At 42.8% G+C, this 20751-nt stretch overlaps 1 protein-coding gene across 2 annotated transcripts in view; it reads right to left on the minus strand.

Annotated features, from left to right (window-relative positions):
• The window catches only part of LIPC (lipase C, hepatic type), a 180273-nt gene that overhangs the window by 14132 nt on the left and 145390 nt on the right, over positions 1 to 20751 (minus strand). The window contains exons 7-9 of one of the 2 annotated variants that reach the window (XM_070469226.1): positions 14628 to 14745; positions 12849 to 13067; positions 8083 to 8236 (exon numbers count right to left, since the gene is read on the minus strand). In XM_070469226.1, the coding sequence (XP_070325327.1) occupies positions 8125 to 8236; positions 12849 to 13067; positions 14628 to 14745 (449 nt within the window). In that variant the 3' untranslated portion in view covers positions 8083 to 8124. Of the gene's footprint in view, positions 1 to 7804; positions 8237 to 12848; positions 13068 to 14627; positions 14746 to 20751 lie in introns of those variants that run through there. The other variant, XM_020882516.2, reaches the window with a different exon arrangement.

Raw genomic sequence — 20751 nt, forward strand, 5'->3', positions numbered from 1 at the left:
CAGAAATAGCAGTTGGCATAGATACCTTGAACCAAAAGAATAAGAAAACTTGAGATATAAGTGCAACGCACACACGTGTGCACACATGCACACACACACACACTGATTTTCTGAGACCGAAAAAGATTTTGATATAAAAATTTCAAGAGATGAAGGAGAAAGTGGTCACGGTTGATGTCTAAATTAGTATCCTGGAAGATAAGAGAAAGACACCTCAAAGCACAGTGCAAAAACACAGATATAAATCAGGAGATGGATAGACACCAAGAAGGGGGTGGAGGATACATTAGAAGAGGCAATCAGTAATGAAAGTTTCTTAGCTGATAAGAGATTTGAATCTCACAGGGTTCCAAGAACGATTGATGATAAAAAATACTCCTAGGCATATTACATCTCTGAGCTACGAGAATAGAAAAAAAATCTTATGAGTTTCCATAGCAAAGAACAAGTTACTCCTAAAGGAGGAAGACCCATTCTAGTACTGAACTGCTTATCTACAATGCTGAATGCTGCCACCAATGAGAGAAAAGGACTCTATGGAAATTGAGTGAACTTTTAGCTCACTCAAGCTTCAAAATAACTCAAGAAATACATTACCAGTTTCTTTTACTTAGTGACCAGGTAAAACTCGGAGTTGAAGTCTCCATAAGAATGAGAAAGGGCCAGGAGAATGTAAAATCTTAGAATGGTAGAAGTGATCATAGCCCAAATCAGGGTGTATTACTAGTACCTGGATGGACACAACGCCTGGAGAAGCTCATCTCTCTGAGGAGTGCTGCTGGACTCTCCACTCTGTGAAAGCCTGTTCTTTCCCTGAATTGATCACATCACCATCTGCCTTGACAACTCCTCTAAAAACAGTCTGGAACTAAAAATAGAGAATCTCAGCAAGTCTGGGCATTGCAGGTGGGTGGGAAGCAGGAAAATGTTCCAAAGGTCTCCTTTGGGGCGTTAACTGTGGAACTGGTAGGGGAAGTAGATGTATTCTAAAGTTTGGAGTGAAAACAGTGAAAGAATATTTTGGTGGGAGAAATGTATGTCTGGTTTTCATATAATGGTAAAGTAAAGTAATTGTTATCTGATTATGAGCAACAGGAAAGGGACACCAGCAGGAAATATAAGGAAAATTCACAAGTCATGTTAACAAGATGGAAAGGGAAAATGTCAACTTGATCAGTCTGCAAAAATAAATACAACAGAAAGTAGGAAATAAGTAAGCCAATAACTAAAATAGGATAGAGGAGTACGATTATTATGTTAAATTTGAAGGGAATGTTTTTTCCCACTAAGAGACACTGAAATTGAGCTGGAAATATAAATCAACCAGCTATACAACATCTAGTAGGAAAATGTCTAAAACTTAAAGAAAAAATTATAAAGAAAGGGATGGATAAAGATACTAAGCAAATATAATTTAAAAAAATAGCAAATTTAAGAGTAGACAAGGAGAAATTTAACATTAAAAGCAACATAAGAAATTTTATCTAACCATGTAAAGCACATATGCAGAATTAGCATTAGTTAAGACTATGTGTACCAAATAATATAAATGTAAAGACAACTTGATATAAATTTTGTAGATTTCAAAACATGTTTGTCCTTGACGGGGGACAGAAGCCATTAAACAAACAGACCCATTGTCTGTTTGTCAGGACCAGGGTGAGGAGACTGAGACACTTGCCTTTGATGTACGGTTTAAGGTGGCTCCAAAAACTCAGCTATCAAGAGAAACAGTATTTTAGTGCAGTATTTAAAAAAATCAAAATTAATGCAAAAATCTATGATGAATGAAATACCATATTTTATATGACGACAGGAGCACTAATTTTTTTGTTTGTTTTGTTCCAAAATGGCATGGTCACGTTTAATTTTTCCAGAAGAATTAAAAGATGTTAAGAGTGGGTGGGAATAGGGGGGTGGGGGCCAAAATATTCATTCAAATTTTCCCATAAGATGTTACAGAAAAACCCGGACAAACTTTTTGGCAACCGGATACATTTGTGTAGTGTGGGATAAGCTTTGTTAAATTACCCCTGGGGCAGTACCACCTCAATTGGGACTTTAAGCATGGGAAGAAGCAGGGAGAACAGGTGAAGGGAAGGCAGAGAAGCAATAGAGAGCTTTGCACCTTTCAGGGAATTGAAAGATGGCCCACATGCCTAGACCCAGGTTCTCAAAATTGGCGCATATTAGAATCACCAGGAAAGCGTTCAAGTCTCGCGATACCCAGGCTTTACCCAGACCAAGCTAATCAAAGTCCCTAGGATTGGGGCTGAGAGCTAGGCGGTTTTGAAAGCTTCCGAGGCAGTTCTAACGTGCAGGCTGAGTTGGGACTAGGTGGACCATTAAGTACAGAGCGGGGGCGACAAGACAGGAGGGAAAAGGGGAAGCTACCGTATTAGCAATTTATTTGGGATTTTTTTTCCGAAGAGCATTGGGAAGTCATTTGAAAGGCTCAAAGCAGGAAGACACACCGTGGTGCTAGAATGGGAATGGATTGAAAGTGGATTGGGTACAGCGAGAAGAGGCGGAAAGTTGTTGCCCACATCCAGGTAAGAGTGTCAGCTTGGGTTAGAATGATGGCGGCGGCGGAAGCAGGGAGATGTAAACGCAGGAAGTGTGGGTAGGGGACTTCCCTGGTGGTCCAGTGGTTAATACTCTGTGCTTCTAGTGCAGGGGACCCTGGTTCAATCCTTGGTCACGGAACGAGATCCCACATGCTGCAACCAAGACCTGGCATAGCCAAAGAAATATTTAAATATTTTTTTTAAAAGAAGTTTTGGTAGAATCCATAGGATTTGGTGATTGCTCCATTGTGAAGGGCCAAAGGGGAGTAAGTATGACAGATGCTCCCCTCCCCACCCCCATGCCTGAAATCAGCAACTAGTGGTGTAGTAAGTGATACCCACTGAACCACAGAACCGACAGTCTGGGGAGAAGCAGGTTTGGAGGGTGCAGGGAGGACACCATGGGCTGGGTTCTGAACCTTTGGAGCTTGTGAGACAGCAGAGTGGCAATTGCATATGGAGGAGTGCCCTCCACTCAGGGGGCACCCCACACTGCAACTCTAATGTGGGAGTGCTTGGCCTGCATGGGTCAAAAATGAACCCAGAGAAGTGGGAAAATGGCCTAAAGCGGGAGAAGCAAGTGAGCAGAGAAGGAGGCCTCGACCTGGAGGAGTGCCAACCTTGCCAGGCTGAATAGAAGGCAAGGAGCAGAGAGGAGACGGAGAGGTGGTGGGAAAGCCAGCAGGGCACCAGTTCCTAAGGCCCCAGGGATCATTCACATAACAGCTGAGCATTCAGAGGACAGAGATCCCTGTCAGCTGGGCTGAGCTAGGAAGTAACTGGTAAAGTGGCTGTGCCTGGGTGGATAACTGAGGTCCAGTTAGGCAGGGAGGAGGACATCCTGGAGGAAAGAAGAGGAAGGAGGCATGGGAAAAGGCAGAGATGAGAAGTGTCGGGAGGGGGAGGTTCCCCCTCTGCTCCTCTCGTTTCAGTTGTGTCTGACTCTGTGCCATCCCGTGGACTGTACCCCGCCAGACTCCTCTGTACTTGGGATTCTCCAGGCAAGAATACTGGAATGGGTTGCCATTTTCTTCTCCAGAGGATCTTCCCAGTCCAGGGATCAAACTTGCGTCTCTTACATCTCTTGATTTGGCAGGCAAGTTCTTTACCATTATCTACCTGGGAAACCCTTGTGGCTGGACTAATAATAAAGTTGACACAAGACAGATTAACAGGAGAAAAGGAAACATTGAATTCATGCACACGGCAGCCTCATAAAATGGGACCTAAGTCGTGGCCAAAGCAGGCAACTTTTATACTGATTAGACAAAGAGACAATGCATTTGTGAGGAATTGACAGGATGAAGAAACTTAGGTTTTGGGTGTTCCATTAGTAAAGAATATAAGCAGAGTTTGGTCTTGGGGTAGTAAATTAAAGAAGTGACGAGGTTTGTTTATACAGGCTTCTCAGACCCAGTTCTTTGGCTCTGGTGATGAGGGTGTCTGTCCTACCTTCAGATCAGAAAGGGCACCTTCACAGGAGAGATTTATTCCCTGCTTTTAGGGAGGTACAAAAGGATGTCCCTCTTGCACTGGCCATTTCCTAAGTAACTTTAATCCAGAATAACCAATATGCTATTGTGGCATTTTGGGGAGCAGCCTATCCGGAGCCCCAACAGAAGGAATGAGGTTTGCTGGTGGCCATTCATCACATAGAGATCATTGGAATCCAAGAAGTTTGTAGTATGAGATAAGGTGAGGAGGTAGGTGTGAGAGTTGGATGGTGAAGAAAGCTGAGCACCGAAGAATTGATGCTTTTGAACTGTGGTGTTGGAGAAGACTCTTGAGAGTCCCTTGAACTGCAAGAAGATCCAACCAGTCCATCCTAAAGGAGATCAGCCCTGGGTGTTCATTAGAAGGGCTGATGTTGAAGCTGAAACTCCAGTACCTTCGCCACCTCATGCGAAGAGTTGACTCACTGGAAAAGACCCTGATGCTAGGAGGGATTGGGGGCAGGAAGAGAAGGGGACGACAGAGGATGAGATGGCTGGATGGCATCACTGACTCAATGGACATAGATTTGGGTAGACTCCGGGAATTGGTGATGGATAGGGAGGCCTGGCATGCTGCAATTCATGGGGTCACAAAGAGTTGGACACGACTGAGCAACTGAACTTAGAACTTAAGCAGGTAGGTGGTGACTCTGTAGATTGACTTCAGTTTCCTTCTTTTTTAACATATATTTTTCAATGTGGACCATTTTTAAAGTCTTTATTGAATTTGTTACAATACTGATTCCGTTTTATGTTTTGATTTTTGGCTGCGAGGCATGTGAGATCTTAGCTCCCCAACCAGGGATCAAACCCAAACCCCCTGCATTGGAAGGTTTAGTCTTAACCACTGTACTGCCAGGGAAGTCCCTTCAGGCTTCTTCTTGTCCATCTATTTCCCATCCATCTGACCTCCCTCTCATCCAGGCTCTGTGGGAGAGCTGGCCTTGCTTTGGGCAGTCAGTGTTTGTGGCAACATTATCAAGGTGAATGCCGAGGACAGGCAGCTTTGCTCTGGAGGGCAGTACATTCATTTTAGTGTTGAATGAAATGCTTGTTTCCCTCTCTCTGACTCCGGGCACCTCAAAGAGCCCAGCTGCAGTGTAATTGATGCCCCATTTCTTTCCTTGAGCTTTCTTACAAGTAAAGCACAAACAGGCTTTTGCCTGAAAGGCAAGATGCCAGTGTTATCTTTCCTGAGTGGGCTCATAAATACAGATTCTTTGGAGGAGAGGTGAGTATAATCAGCAAACCAGCCAGCATTTTGCATGTGCAATGAACAGATGTGGCTGCATTATTCAGTTTCCCTATTTGACTTCCCTCCTAAGATGTTCTTCAGAAAATGTGATGTCGATGAACACATCTTCCCGAGTGAAAAGTAATCCGTGCCAAGAGGAGTCTCAAATGTTCCTGTGAGCCATTTGTCGTGTTGGTTACTTATTGATTTCTCTGCCCAAAATGTTATGACGTTCTGTGTCACTTCAAGTTTTCCTACAGAAGTTGAAATAATTTCTAATTATATTTTGTGTGAAACTAATTAGTATTGGAAAGTATGCTAGAGTAGAAAAACGGTTTTAACTCTGCCCTTTATTTTTTCTTTGTATTGCGAAATGTGACATTCATACTGAGAGTGCATGAGAAAATTCACTAAAGGTTGGTGATGAAAATGAACACCTGTGCAGCCACCGTCCGGAGTGACGTGTGCAATGTTGCTGGTACCCAGAACTCTAATGTACACTTCCTCTTTCTAGATTACCGCAACCTCACTCTTGTGCCGGGGTGTTATTGATTTCACTTAGTATTTTACCACCTATCTTTTTTTTTTTTTTCCATAAAATTGGTTTTATTTTTTAACTTAATTAGAAAAGCTTATTATTTATTTTTAAATTTTTGGCTGAGTTGGGTCTTTTGCTCTGCATGGGCTTTCTCTAGTTGCGGCAAGTGGGGCTGCTCCCTCTAGTTGTGGCGCTCGGGCTTCTCGTGGCAGCGGCTTCCCTTGTTGCAGAGCAGAGGCTCGGGGGTGTGTGGTCTCAGTAGTTTCAGCCCAAGGGCTTAGCTGCCCTGCGGCATTTGGGATCTTACTGGACACGGGATTGAACCCATGTCTCCTGCATTGGCAGGCAGATTCTTAACCACTAAGTCCTTTACCACCTATTTAATCTATCATTAATGGTATACTTTAGCTCTCCTTGTAACATACTACATATATATTTTGTGTCTTTGTGTAAATGCATAAGCCCACAAGTGCTTCCTTAAATTCTGCTGCCTCAATACTTCTCTTTCTCACTCTAGACTCAGCCCTATCTTGTTACGTGTGTAGCTTTGGGTCATCTTTTTTGCTGCTCTTTAACAACCATTAGTAAGAATATACCATAGTTCATTGCACTGCATGGGTGAATATGTGGACTGTTTTTGGTTGTGACGTTTTCAAGGCTGATAGGAGTATCCTTTGACGTGTGCATAGATTCTACAGGGTATATAGCAAAGAATATATTTAAAAAGTGATGTTTAAAATTTTTTTAAATTTCACTGTTATATTTTTGACTGTGCTGGATCTTCGTTGTTGTGAGTGGGCTTTCTCTAGTCATGATGACCAGGATTCTCATTCCGGTGGCTTCTTACTGTGGAGCATGGGCTTTAGGGTGTGCGGGCTTTAGTAGTTGCAGTCTGTGGGCTCCAGAGCATAAACTCAGTAGTGGTAGTGCGTGGACTTAGTTGCTCCAAGGTAATGTGGGATCTTCCCAGAGCAGGGAAGGCATTGGCAGGTGAATTCTTAACCACTGGACCACCAAGAAAGACCCAAAAAGTGATACTTAAAATTTTCTCTGGATAGTCAATGATAAAACATGCCAATCTAATGCAGAGGTTATCTTATTGTAAATCTTAGTATTTCTGACATAATGGAAAATATTGTTCATTTTAATATCTAATATTTCTAGATACACACAATAGCTAAAAGGGCAATCGGATGCTTTTGCAGTCAAGAGTAGCATTCAGGACACAATATACAACCTTGACCCAGCTGTCCTTCCTCCCCCACATCCTTTAGTTCTGTGGGTCTTTCCAAGAAAAATAAAAGTGAATCATGCAGTTGATTTCATCAGAGGCAGATGTCTCTTTAGGACTTTTGTCTGCGGGAGTCCTGCTTGGGGGAAGAGCATGTGAATGATGAGCTGTGTAGAGCTGAGGCTATGCCAAGGTCAGGTGAGGCTTTGACGTGCATAGTGAGATTCTCCTCTCTGAATTACTTGAAACACAGATTCAAGTAATTGCCAGATCTAATATTTCCTTCACATGCTCTGTGGTGAAATTTGCTGGTCAAAGCATCATTATTTCATTTATTGGGCAGTTTGAGATTTTGATATCTAAGTCTTTGAGATAGTCCAAGTTTTCCATTAGCTTTTGTGGCAAGCATTAGTGAAAGAGGAAAATGGTACTTCAATAGTAATTTAATCATTACAGTGACCAACTGCCCAGCTTTTATGGTTATCGTTAGTAGTTTGAGGAGAATTCTACTACTCTTGGTTTGGTTCAGTGAAATAATTGTAAGATTTGTTTGATGGAAACTCTTAGTTTAAGTAGAATTTTTTTTCTTTGGGTGAGCTGAATGGTCTTAAAGGGCATGTGCTTTGGGACACACAACTGTGATTAACTGGAATTTCACTTTATGGAAGTGCTAGTTATATTGTAAAGAAGTATCTTTCCAGCATGCTTCAAAAAACTGATCAGAACAAACAAGCAAGGAAATAAGGGAAATTTGACTTAATTGTAAAAGACATTTTAAATTAGAACAGTGGATCTCAGATGGCTCTTAAACTTGTACTTATTTGCATATATTACCAATTAGTCAGAAAATTGGGAAAGTTCTGGTTACACTAATATTTGAAATAGTTACATAACAGTTTTGAAAATCTCAGTTTATAACAGTGAAATGAGCTCTCTTTTAAATCTAAACCCTATTAAAGCCTTATGCAAGATTCTTTATGTAACTTTGGTTTCCAAGCAAAGCAACCGTTCCAGATAAGGTATAAAATCATTTATTCTTCACACTGGGTCTTCATTAAAGCTCATCTGATCTTTTGCTTCAGTGTTTCAGAGTTTGTTTCACATCTCACAAAGGTTTTCTCCTGGGCTGGGTGAAGTTGTAGATCATTCATGTTTTCTGAGCAAAATGTCATTCTGCATAGGAAACATCAAGCAAACATAGCACTAAGTTTTGGATGGAGCTTATTGAAATGTTTTGTCCTTTGTTAAATACTCAATTCATGTAACATGAACTTTATGCTATTTTTTTTAAAAGAAAAAAAAAAACTAGGTCTTTATGACTGCAAATATTTTTATAACTTCAGAGAAAAACAAAACCCAAATGAGTTAAAGCAATCTGTGTAAGGCTTCCAGGAGCTCTTCATGGTGTGATATTTCACTTCTGTAAAGAACTCAAAGTCCTGGGGCAGTCCTGCTTTGTTCTGCCTTATACAGCGCATCAAAGATTTGAGAGTTAACAATTGTTTCTTTCACTACATGACCCTGTCTCCAAGGCAAACATTCGCACTTTCTTCAGCTGTTCCTCACAGGCAGGCTTCGCTCCCAGCCTTCCTTCTTTGGACACACTCCAGTTTGTCAATAGCCTTCTTAAAGGTACCCGGGCATGAGGCCACTGTCACCAGCATCTGCCTGGCTCAGCACTATAAGCCTGCCCTTCCCTCTTATTTGATCTTCCAGCCACAAAGGACATCACCATGGGTTCTGGTCTCTCTTGGAGACCAACAGCTGATGATTTTGACCATTGGTTTGGCCTGAGATGCTATTTTGTGTTATTGACTTCAACTGAATCTATTTGGGGAAAAAAATATCAATAGTCACAGAGAATTGTAGTTTATAGCTTCTTTTTAAAAAAAAAATTGTATCTAAGGTCAAGTATTTACTAAATCAAACTTCTGAAATTAAAAAGTATTATAATTATGGATGCATTTGAAGAATTCAAATAGTAAAGAAATATATAAAGTTGAGTATTAAAGGTCTTCTCCATCACCTTTCACTAATATGACTCCTCTCCCTGTTTTCATGGTTTGGCTTCTGTCTTTCCAGACCTCTTTCTATGCATCTACACTTGTATGGATGTTCATATGCAAACATAAAATTTGTTGTGTGAATTTTTCTGAAAAATTTCCTCCTCATCAAATAACATACTTGGAGACCTGTTTGTGTAAGTATATACACATCTATTTCATTCTCGGATGGACCTAAAGATGATCATACTAAGTGAAGTAAGTCAGACAGAGAAAGACAAATACCATATGATATCATTTATATGTGGAATCTAAAAAATTATACAAATGAACTTGTTTACAAAACAGAAATAGACTCACAGACATAGAAAACAAACTTATGCTTACCAAAGGGAGAAGTGAAAGGGAAGGATAAATTGGGAATTCGGAATTAACAGATACACACTGCATAAAGTAGATGGACATCAAGGACCTTAGCACAAAGAACTATATTCAATATCTTGTAATAACCTATAATGAAAAAGAATCTAGATAGGTGAATCACTTTGCTGTACACCCAAAATACTATAAATCAACCATATTAAAAAAAATCTATTTGATTCTTTCTCACCTGCCACGTAACATTCCAGTGTATGGATGTATCACAATGCATTTAACCATTTTCCTATTAATGGAGATTGGGATTTTCCCCAATGGGTTAGTGTTTACAAATAGTACTGCAACAAACATTTTAGTGCATAGATATCCTTAGTGGATATGTTGGGTATTTCTCCAGGGTAGACACCTAGCATAAAATTCTGGGTCAAGATTCTGCATATGTCAAATTTTGATGACATAAGCTCCATGAGACCAAGGACTTTATCTACTCTGTTTACTACTGTATATCCGGTGCCCCCAGCAGTGTCTAGCGTAAGATATATGTTCACTAAATGTTAGTCGTTGAATGAAATTCGCCTACAGAGGCTCTGTAATTTATACTTCCACAGACAGTATATGAGAATGCCCATTTCCCCACACCTTTACCAACTCTGGGTGTTATCTGTGTTTTAACTCCTGCAAAACTAATGGGTGACCGGTGATAATTTCATTGATTTTTGTTCTACATTTATATGATTACTGAGGCAATCAAATATCTTCTCATTTTGTTTAGCCAATCACTTTTCATGTCTTGCTATAGAACCAATCTTCTCTGCTCTCAGTCTTTACCCTACAACAGTCCCTCTCACCCCTGACTTTGTGCTTTGGGGGAAGAAAGTCACCTCTCATTCAACTCCTTCCACAGAGGTAAAGAGCAAGTCACTTAACCTTTTTTTTTTTTTTCCCTCTTGTTGTTAGCAAAGAGATTAAGAGTATGAGGTTTAATGTTTGCATCCCAGCTCTGGGATTTTAGTTTGTAAAAGGTACTCAGAAATTGGTAGTTGTTATTAGCCACATAATATTACATATTATGATTCCCATTCGTTCCTAAAGAACTGAGTCTCAGAGAGGAACAGTTATTGTCTGAACCTACATAGATGGAAGCAGTGAAATCAAAATTTGATTTTAGGTCCAGCTGATGCAGAGGTCATTGGATTCCATCTGCGTGTTGCTCTTCTCACTGCCTGTCTCTCTGGGAATGCCTTTTGGCCTACCTGAAGCCTGCTGCGACAGTCACCCACAGAACCAACCTGAACCAGTCTTTCTTAGACTTCTAGACCATGTAGTACTAGACTCTCACTATTCAGAGTGTGATCTGTGGACCAGCAGCATCAGCAGCACCGGGGAGCTTGTTAGAAATGTAGACTGTCAGGCTCTACCTACTTGAAGCAGAGCCTACTTTTTAACATGATTCCCAGATGATTCATGTACACATTAAAGTTTGAGAAACCCTGGGATGAAGCAGATCATTAGTAAAATTAACGCATCTTGTTTTCCTAATTAGGTCCTGGAGTTTCTTAATGCCCAAAGCCACAACTCTGACTTTTTTGGCATCCTTCCCAATGGCGTTGGGTACTCCAAAGACCCATAGGAAGCACTGAGTTAAAAACTTAAAAAAATATAGGTCCCAGATCCCTTCCCTCCTTTGCGTGATGTACCTCTTACAGCCCCGAGGAAAGCTGTGATGTGCATATATATGCATTTCCAGCTCTACAACACTGCTAGATTAAAGAAAGTCAGATCAACGGGACCACGACTAATGGAGGCGGAGCTGTTAAAAACTGCAGAGGCAACGAATGGGCAATGATTCAGACAAACTAAGTCAGACCTGGGCTCAGACAATTATTAGCAGTGTCCCCAAGCAGTGGAACTCCCGTGAGCCTCAGGTTTCTAAGCTGCTCAGCAATACTACCTGTTTCAGAGGGTCACTGGGAAGCTTCCATCAGGTGAATGCTGTGGAGCCACTAGTTCAAGCCCGTGGTGCAGCAAGGGTTCTGTAAGCACTGCTCACATTCCTCCCTCCTTTCATTCTGCCGCGCTGTGTGGGTCAGCACCAGGGGAGAAGGTAGCTCTGTGTTTTATACTATCGTTCAGGTCGAGGCACCTAGAACTGTCATGGCGAGCGGCCTCTAAAACTGAGGATTTACTCTCTAGCTGAGAGAATCCGGGGAGGGTTGGTGCTCAGAAGCTGAGCTGCTCTAAAGGGCCAACAAGTCATGCAAGAATAGCTAAGTGCCGAAGAGGAGAGGAGCAGTTTAATTTTCTCAAATTGATCATGTGGAGAAATCTGTTGGCTGACTGCAGAGTATGCTTTTAGTAATTGCCAGGATTTTGTATCCCAGGGAGATAAAACCTCGGAGTGCGGCTGTGTGAGGAACTCAGGGGGCATAAATCTGCCACGGGCGGCTGCTAGCAGCGACACCCCAGGGGTGAGGGAGGAGAGCAGTTCAGAGGTGAGGGGCGCGCTGCTCTTCAGCTCCGCTGGCGGCACTCCAGAGAGAAAGCGGGCTGCTTGACAGAGGGCAGTAGGAAAGGAGAGACATTTCCTGAATACAGTGGGGAGGAGACAGGAGAAGGTCTGCAGAAGCGCAGAACCACAGAAAAGCACGGCAGCCCCGGGAAAATATACCGAGCATCCCTTTGCTCTGCCGAGAGGACTGAGGGAGCAGCTGGACATCCTTTCTTGCCTTAACTCCCTGCCCTCAACCCACCCCTGCACGTCCCAGGGCCCCTGGGCCAAGGAAGACATTCAGTCACACAGAACTGCACCTCCTGAGCGTAACCCGCTGGCCCACAACAGAATTTCCTAGGGCTCTTATTACCAAATGTGTGGTCCTCCATAGACCACAGCCGGTCAGAAGGTCTTCAGGTGGGTCTGGGAATTCTGCATGTTTCATAAGCTTCCCAGTGATCCCTTGGCATTCTAAGATTTGAAAGGTGCCGCTTCAGTGTGAGATTTTGAGATTGTGATCTGCTAAAAGCATTTCTCTGGGTAAACAACAAAGAAGAAATGTCACTTCTAGGTCCTTGCTGTTCAAAATGTGGTCCTTGGGCTAGCACCTGGTGAAATCTGAAAAGCACTGGGCCAGTGAGTGGTTCTCAGACTCTGGAGGCAGGTAGTTGGTAAGTGGGGGGCAGAAGAAAGAGGCTAGATGGGAATCAGAAGACCTGGGTGTGAATCTTGGTCCTTCCACCTGTGGCTTTGGGAACTCAGGATGGTCATTGCACCTTTCCGAGCATCTGTATGTCATCGTTGGAACATAACAATGCCCACTTCACAAGATAAATGCAAGTATTAAATTGTGAAATTGCTGACGTAGGTAGATGCTCAACAGATGTTAGGAGGAGGTTGAAATAGCACTCACCTTTGCTGTGTTTCTCCCACTTTGACTCTGATGCTCTTCAGAGCAAGGCCTGAGTGAAGGGACTCTCTTCCCCAGGGGATGATGGTTTGGACTGTATTCCAGACATTGGACCACACCATGCTGTTTTCCCACTTGAACTTGATCATGATCAGTTCTCCAATATCCACATCCAGTGTGATAAGAAAGGAATAGGTTTCATTACTAGTAATTCCTTTGCTCCTTGAAGATACAAAGGAAACCAGACATAGTCAGTTGATTTATAGCAGCAAAGTGAGGCTTAGGGACTTTCAGGAGGTGTTAGATTTGCCTGAATGACTCGTGATGGTCTTTTCTGCTGCATTTCCCAAAGTGGTGTTGGACAGACTATTAATAGAGATAGCAATAGATGTGCCAGGATAAAAAAGGGTTTTCCAGAATAGTAATACTGGGAAAACCATCTTATTTTCTGTGATAGCACACTTAAAAGGTTGCAAGTGTTCTGCAGTGATGAATCTAGTTAACTTCGTTTAGCTCAGGCTTCCTAATCTCTAGCTTAGCACATCAGGAGAACTGCCTCCAAAAAAGGCAGGTGTCTCTGGGCAATACAGCTCTCTGTAGGTTTGATCAACACATGAGAACCACACTACGTCTTCTGTTCAGATCAGTGCTTTTCTTCCTCCCCAATGTAAATAGAAACTTCCGTTAAAACAACAAGTACAGCAATAATAGAAAACCACATATAAAAGTTTGGAGCGAAATTTAAATGCAGATCCTTAGGTATCATTATCGGCTTTACTCACTAATCTCCAAGACATTAAAATGTCCCAATACTGACAGAGCAGTCAGGCACTCTTTCCACTACTTAGAACAATCCCTGCTCCCCCAGGGAAAGATTTGGGATGGTGCAGAGTTAGCACTGGATTTAGGGTGAGACAGGTGGCTGGAGGATTCCCCGGCTCAGCTCATCTTAGCTCTTCCGTCAGGATGTTGCAGAGCACCGTTTAGGAATCCACCCACCCCACTAGACTGGAAGCAGTCTAAGGATAGAGTCCTCTCTACCTCTAGTGCAGAGCGCTGACACATCCTTGCCGAGTGACTGAATCAGTGGGATGATTGAGGTTCAAAACCAGGGGTGATTTTCGGGAAGCTGAGAACCGTCCCTGGAGCGGGTGAAGGCTGGTGTCACTTCTCAAGGAGAGCCCATGCTGAGGGTGGAGATGCTGAAATGAAGCGGCCGGTGAAGCTGGCCAGCCTGTGCAGGAGGCGTGAGGCCACTGCCTGTGTTGTGAGCAGGTGTGTCGCAGGGCGAAGGACAGGTGGGGAGGGTTGGCAGTGCAGGCTGACTGAATGGAAAATTCGTGCCAAGGTGAATGAGACCAGTTTTATTTCCGGGTTATGGTTTTCAGAACTCACTGGAGAGGTGCTCAGGGCCTTCCTGAGGGGACAGGAGTGTGTCCTGCTCCTGTTCTCGGCGCTCCTCCTAGACTGGCCGCTCCTGTTCTTGGCGCTCCTCCTAGACCGGCCACCCCTGGCCCCCTCTCCATTCAGTCCCTGTCGCTTCGGGCCCATCACAGATGCGGCAGCGACATAAAGCATGGCTGGGACTGGGGGAGGCCGGGAGGGGTGACAAGGTGCCAAGCGTGGGCGGATGTCCCATCTGATGGGGTGCTTGGGACACTCGTCCTGGGCTGAGGAAAGTAAGCTGTGCCTGGCCCGACCCTTGATAAGCAGAGTGCATCCAGACCCTGTGAGAAAGCTACGCCTGTCCTCACCACGGACGGGGCTGTATCGCGTACTCACAGAGTGATGGGGATCTTCTGCCTCTCCCCTCTTGTTCCGAGGAATGACACGGTGAAAGTTGGTTCTACAGGGTTCTCAGTTTGGTTGATGAACCGAATCTTGAACTGGTAATGATAAACTAGAGGGGGATGGGATGGCATGGGAGAGAGAAAGACAATGTAAGCAGAAATTTTTAAAATAAAAAATCTTGTATTTTTTGAAATTTAAGAAAGCAGAGAGAAAAGTATGGATGAATAGATACCCTGATTTTGTTTTCTGGGAGGTGGAATTCTGAATGCTGTTTTCCTCTTTTTCCTTTTCTGAATTTCTTAAATGTCTAAGAGGACTTATGTTTGTAATATAATAAGTATTATCCAGCAAAAAAAAAAAAAGGCAGAAGTATAGTATAGTTGGTATTATGAAATTCTGTTGCACTATTCCATGTATTTAGCAAGGGTCCCCATTTATAAATGAAAGGATAGATTGCCTTTTAGGCAGCAGACGAAAGCAAGAGAACACACAGCTATTTTCACTTTTGCCTCTATTTGATGGTGTTAGTTTTAGGGTGGGAGCGAGCAACAGCCATGAAATATGCCCTGATGACCACATCTCTGCCTTCTGGGGCTTGGAAACTGGTTCTGTGGGGTTCAACAACACATTTCCTGATAGAAATCAGACAACTAGTTCTAGTACCTGGGCCTAAAATTGTTCTATCTTTTCAAGTGTCCAGAATGTCCTTCTTCTGTGTTGTTTGGAATAGGGAAATTAATTTTATTCTTCTTTACCTAAATATAGCCTATATTTAGCTAATAAAAACAAATTACTTACTATCAGACAGGTGTTACTAAACATTTTACATGGCATCATCTCAATTACTCATCATAATGACCCTATGAGGAGGGTATTGCTATTATCAGCCTCATTTAAAAATTTTTTATTTTATTTTTGGTTGCACTGGATCTTTGTTGCTGCACATGGACTTTCTCTAGTTTCAGGGAGTGGGGGGCCACTCTCTGTTGCAGTGAATGGCTTCTCATTTCACTAGCTTTTCTTGTTGAGGAGCACAGTCTCTACGTGTACAGGCTCAGGAGTTGTGGTGCATGGGTTTAGTTGCTCTGAGGAATGTGGAATCTTCCTGGAGCAGGGATCAAACCCTTGTCCCCTGCATTGCAGGCAGGTGCTTTACCACTGAATATCAGGGAAGTACTATCAGCCTCATAAAGAACAAAACCAGGGCTAGAGAGGTGAAGTGACCTGCTCAGGGTCACATAGCAGAGTCTGTGCTCTTGGCCTGGAGCATTTGCCTTGCTCAGCCTGCACTGTTACATCAACCAGCTGTGGGGCTGTTTTCAAAATTATCCCACCTCATTTCCAAATAACTGATGGCTGCTTGGACTTCTTTATCTTGCTGTCTCCATATTCTCTAAGTACTTGTGGCACTTTAGCTTTAACAGGCTTAATATGGCATGTCAACTTGATTGGTAGGACCGCCTGGGGCCCATGTTGAGATGGGCTGTGAGACCATGTCTAGGCTCTTAGGAAGACTGCTGTCTGCCTTGGGCAAAGGAAAGGAGATATATGATTACTTGTTGTTATTTGCTTTTTCTGTTCATAGTAGTTGCTTAATAAACATGTGTGGGATGCATGAACTGACAATTTATTTGGGAATATTACGATGTGTATGAACATTAGGAAGATGGAAATCACCCCAGAGAATTCAAAATTGGAGTTCTAAGCTTTGTTATAGAATTCCTCCTGGAAAGCATAGATCATGGAACTAACCACTTGATTATCCATTCCATGCACCCAGCATGTGGAAATTCACCATCCTCATGAATCAGTCTACTTACTCCCAAATGGTACATTTCCACTGGAGGTTGGTAGCTGTACACAGATCTGGCAGCAGCAGTGGCTAGTGGCACATTGCCAACACATCAGCTGCAGGGTTCTGGTGTGCCTGTATTGCTGGGTTTCTGGGTTATTTACACAACTCTAACCTTTGGCATAAGCCCATTTTCCCGTTTGGGTTTTGGAGTGGATTGGCTGCAGTCCTCTGCATAATAGGTGGTCACGTACTCCAGCCTGGGATAAAATAGTTAGATGCTCTCAAGACTGTGAGGCTGTGGGTGAGAAGTAAGAGGAGGACTGAGGGACCCCAGGAAAGTTCCCCAAACCCTTGAGTGACAGTGGTAGAGACAGAGCCTCTGGTCTATCATCCCAGAAGCCTCTGGAGAGATCTTATGCTATTTGGGGTCTGTCTAGGGAACTCTGTAACAAGTAAATAGTCTTGTAAGTTGAACTGAGACAAAAAGATACGAGACAAGGCATTGGGGGTGTGGGGTAGAATGTGGACAGGATGACATAAGCGAATTGGTCTCTAGTTAATTCCCAAACAAGGAGGCAGAGAATCTTCCAGAGTATGCAAGGAACTCAGAGCAACCAGTTTAATATGTATTCATTGGAAATCTACTACCCAGCCCAGTGCTAAAAGCTGTTGGGTATAGATGAATAAAACAGTGTAATTGGCTGTATACATGGTAATACATTGACTAACATTTGTTTACCTGTGCCTGGCACTTTGTGTTTTAATCTCATTTAATCCTTATGACAGGTGATACTATTATTATTTCATTTAAGAGAAGAGGAAACTGAAGCACAGACAGGGTGATTTTTCCAGTATCACACAGCTAGTATGTAGCATAGCTGTGATGTAAGTCTAGACCACCTGACTCCAGAACCTGAACTTTTAAATGTTTATACCCAGGACCAATAGCTTTATATACCCTAAGGAAAATGTTCATGTGTGGAAAGAGGTTGAAGTTCAAACACCTTTTAACAAAATTTTTAATTAAAAATAAATTTAAAACACCCAAAATATTCACCAATAAATGACTACGGACTAATAATGAAAATTATTATAATTACCATTTAGCTCTTTGTTTTGTTCCACACACTGAACTATTGTTTATCAAAATTATTTCATTTCTCTTTTCTACAACTTTATAAGATGCCTCCTTTAACTTTGCTTTGCTTCATTTTACAAATGAAGACGTTGAAGCTCAGGAAATTTGAGTAACCTGTCCATTGTTGTGCAGCTATCAACTGGTGAAGGTGCAATTAGAGTTTAGTCTACTGATTTCAAGTTCATATTCCCAAACGTGGTTTACTCTTATGAAGTGATTAAAAGATATTTTTGGAATGGTTTCAATGCTTATGAGAGAAGTAGGGAAAAAACCCCAACCAGCCATCAGGATACACATTGAACATCTAACATGCGACTAATTCTAATAAAACTGAATGCACAGAAGGAGGGAGATTTGCAAAAATATTAAGTGATTATCTCTGGGGAGGGAAGTAATTTTTATTCTCTTTTTTTTGTGATTTTCTGCAAGTTCCACAGTTTCTGCAATGAGCATGTATTCTAATTAGACTCTTCCTGGAAAAAGAAAAGTTTTAAAAAGTATTAAGAAAGATAACAGAACCAGAAGCTGTGGTCCTGGCCTTAGAGGTGCTTGCAGCTGGGAAGCAGAGTCACTTCTGTGACCCTTGTCACCTCCTATCCAGTCTCATGGGCATCAATGTCCAGGATCTTCTCTCCTTGAGGGCAGTGTTGGGGTCATGTTAACACTTGAACCTCCATGATTCCCAGCACACATTGGGAATCTAAGGAGTGCTTCTGGGGCTTTTTGTGTGAAAACAAGGCAGAACACATGTTACATTAAAGAGTCTTAATTGTGAATAGGACTAATCAGAATATTGCTTCCACTTGTTGAGATCCTACTAAACATCAGGCTGCGTACTAAGTGCTTTTTGTTGTTGTTTAGTCCCTAAGTTGTGTCTGACTCTTTGCAATGCCCTGAACTGTAACCCAACAGTCTCCTCTGTCCATGGGATTTCCCAGGCAAGAATACTGGAGTGGGTTACCATTTCCTTCTCCAGGGGATCTTCCCTACCCAGGGTCGAACCCACATCTCCTGCATTAGCAGATGGATTCTTGACCGCTCGGCCACCAGGGAAGCCCTATACTAAGTGCTTTACATACATTATTTTTGTCCTCCAGACTAAATGAGGATAACACGGTGAGACTGCATTTTCTATACCTAACCCTGCTGTCTTGGTCCACTCTCTACCCAGTTCTGGACCCCAGGATGTGACCCCCAGAGCCTCATCTCCCGGCTTTCTTATTGGATGGCTTCTGGTTCACACTGACCCACTGAGGACGCATCAGCAGGAGATCAGGGCAGAGCAGAGTGAGGTCAGGGTATTTCTCTGCTTCCTCCTGCTTTGAAGCCTGACTGTAGTAACTGCTCTCCCTGATGAGCTGCTGTCAGTAGCGTCTCCTTCACAGCTTACATTCTCTTAGGATATTCCTTCTCTTTGCTTCTCCCAGTACCCTGTTGTTAGATTTAGGTGCATCAACACCCCATGTTGCTTTCCTTAATATCACCCACCCTCTCTAAGGAGTTCTGCCTGCTCTCTTTAGCTGACTCAGGTGAGTAGAGTCGTGTTTACTGCTGAGACCCAGAGAGATAGGGTGTCAGTGATCCTGATGAATCACAGATAAGGAAGCAGAGGTTTGCAATTCCCTGGTGTCTCACTTGGTAAAGAATCCTCCTGACAATGCAGGAGATGCAGGTTCGATCCTTGTGTCGAGAAGATCCCCTGGAGAAGGAAATGACAACCCACTTTAGTGTTCTTGCCTGGGAGATCCCATGGACAGAGGAGCCTGGTTAGTTACAGTTCAGGGGGTTGCAGAGAGATGGACATGACTTAGTGACTAAACAATAACAAAAAAGCAGAGATTTGAAAAGGAGTCCAAGGTGACTCAGATAGTCAGAAGTGGAGCTGACTCTGAACCCAGGTTGTCTGTCTGATTCCAAAAGGCCCTTCCCACTGTGTCCTGGGATTCTGGTTCTGACAAGCTGAATCTTCCCTTTGAAAGCAAAGAGCAACAGCCCTGAAGAAAAGCTGCAGTCTAAACCTGCCTCCTGTGAAGCCACCAAGACAAAGTGCCCGCGGGTCTGATCCACTGACATCCATCCTGGGCTATCGCTGTTGTGGCTTCTTCCCAGTTGCTGGTCTGCTAAATGTCCAGCCCACGGGGCAGGGATAAATGTTTCATGTCCCTGCACTAGAAATGAGTTTTTATCTTCCTTTGGTCTTAAAATGTGAGTAGGAAGAGACCAATTTCCATCTCTGAGATGTCATGGTTCCCCATGATTCTGAAGGAAGGGATTGGCTTTGATGATTGCAAAAGTCCTGTTAGCTCTCACATCCTATGGATGAGAATTATCTGTGCCCTGCAGTGTCTCCCTGGGGCAGGACCTATGCAGGAGGTCAGAACCATCAAGGGTGTATAAGTCGTGCAGGTCACAGACGTGCAGGAACATGGGCACCCACGTCTGCAGAAGCATGATGCCCAAACTTATCACACAATGATAGCACAAGGAATTCCTTTTGCCTTGTACTAGGAAAGCCACTTTTGGGGAGAAATATTGAAATTATTATTTTTTTTAATATGTAAGAGACTTTCATGTTTAGAACTAATTATTTTTTCTTATTTTGGATTTTGTGTTTTTCCTTAAAAAAAAAGAAAAAAAAAGACCATTACCTTTTATTTCCCACCACTCCCCAGGACAATGATGCTCTTCTAAAGATTGAGAAAAAAAGCACGAATAATTTTTGCTCACTTTACCTTATGGCATGTTTAATAAGGATTTTAAAAAATGATTTCGGGAAAATGCTTTTGATCCTGTGACTGCAGGGAGTACAACGTGTTCCTCAGTCCAGGCAGGATAAGTTATTTCAAGTCTTAACGGTGCAAAGCATGAAATAGCCCATTAACCCTGGACGAGATCAGGCAAAGTCCACCTGGGGCAGAGATATGAGGCCTCTGGAGAGTCTCCTCACCAGATCACCCCCCTGGAGTTCAGATACCCTAGAAACCCTGGATCCTAGTTTCATGTGGACCCCACTGGTGCCACTTAACAAAAAAATAAGTTTCTTTTTACAAGGTAGGCACTATGGGCACCAGGTGATGGAAATTTATAAAAAAAGGAAATTTTTTTTTTTTTGGTCTCACGGAAAATATTCTGAATCATTAGATAGTGGCTTTGGGAGATATTATGACTCTTTTTGCAAACAT

The sequence above is a fragment of the Odocoileus virginianus genome, chromosome 6, assembly GCF_023699985.2.
Source record: "Odocoileus virginianus isolate 20LAN1187 ecotype Illinois chromosome 6, Ovbor_1.2, whole genome shotgun sequence".
NCBI lineage: Eukaryota > Metazoa > Chordata > Mammalia > Artiodactyla > Cervidae > Odocoileus > Odocoileus virginianus.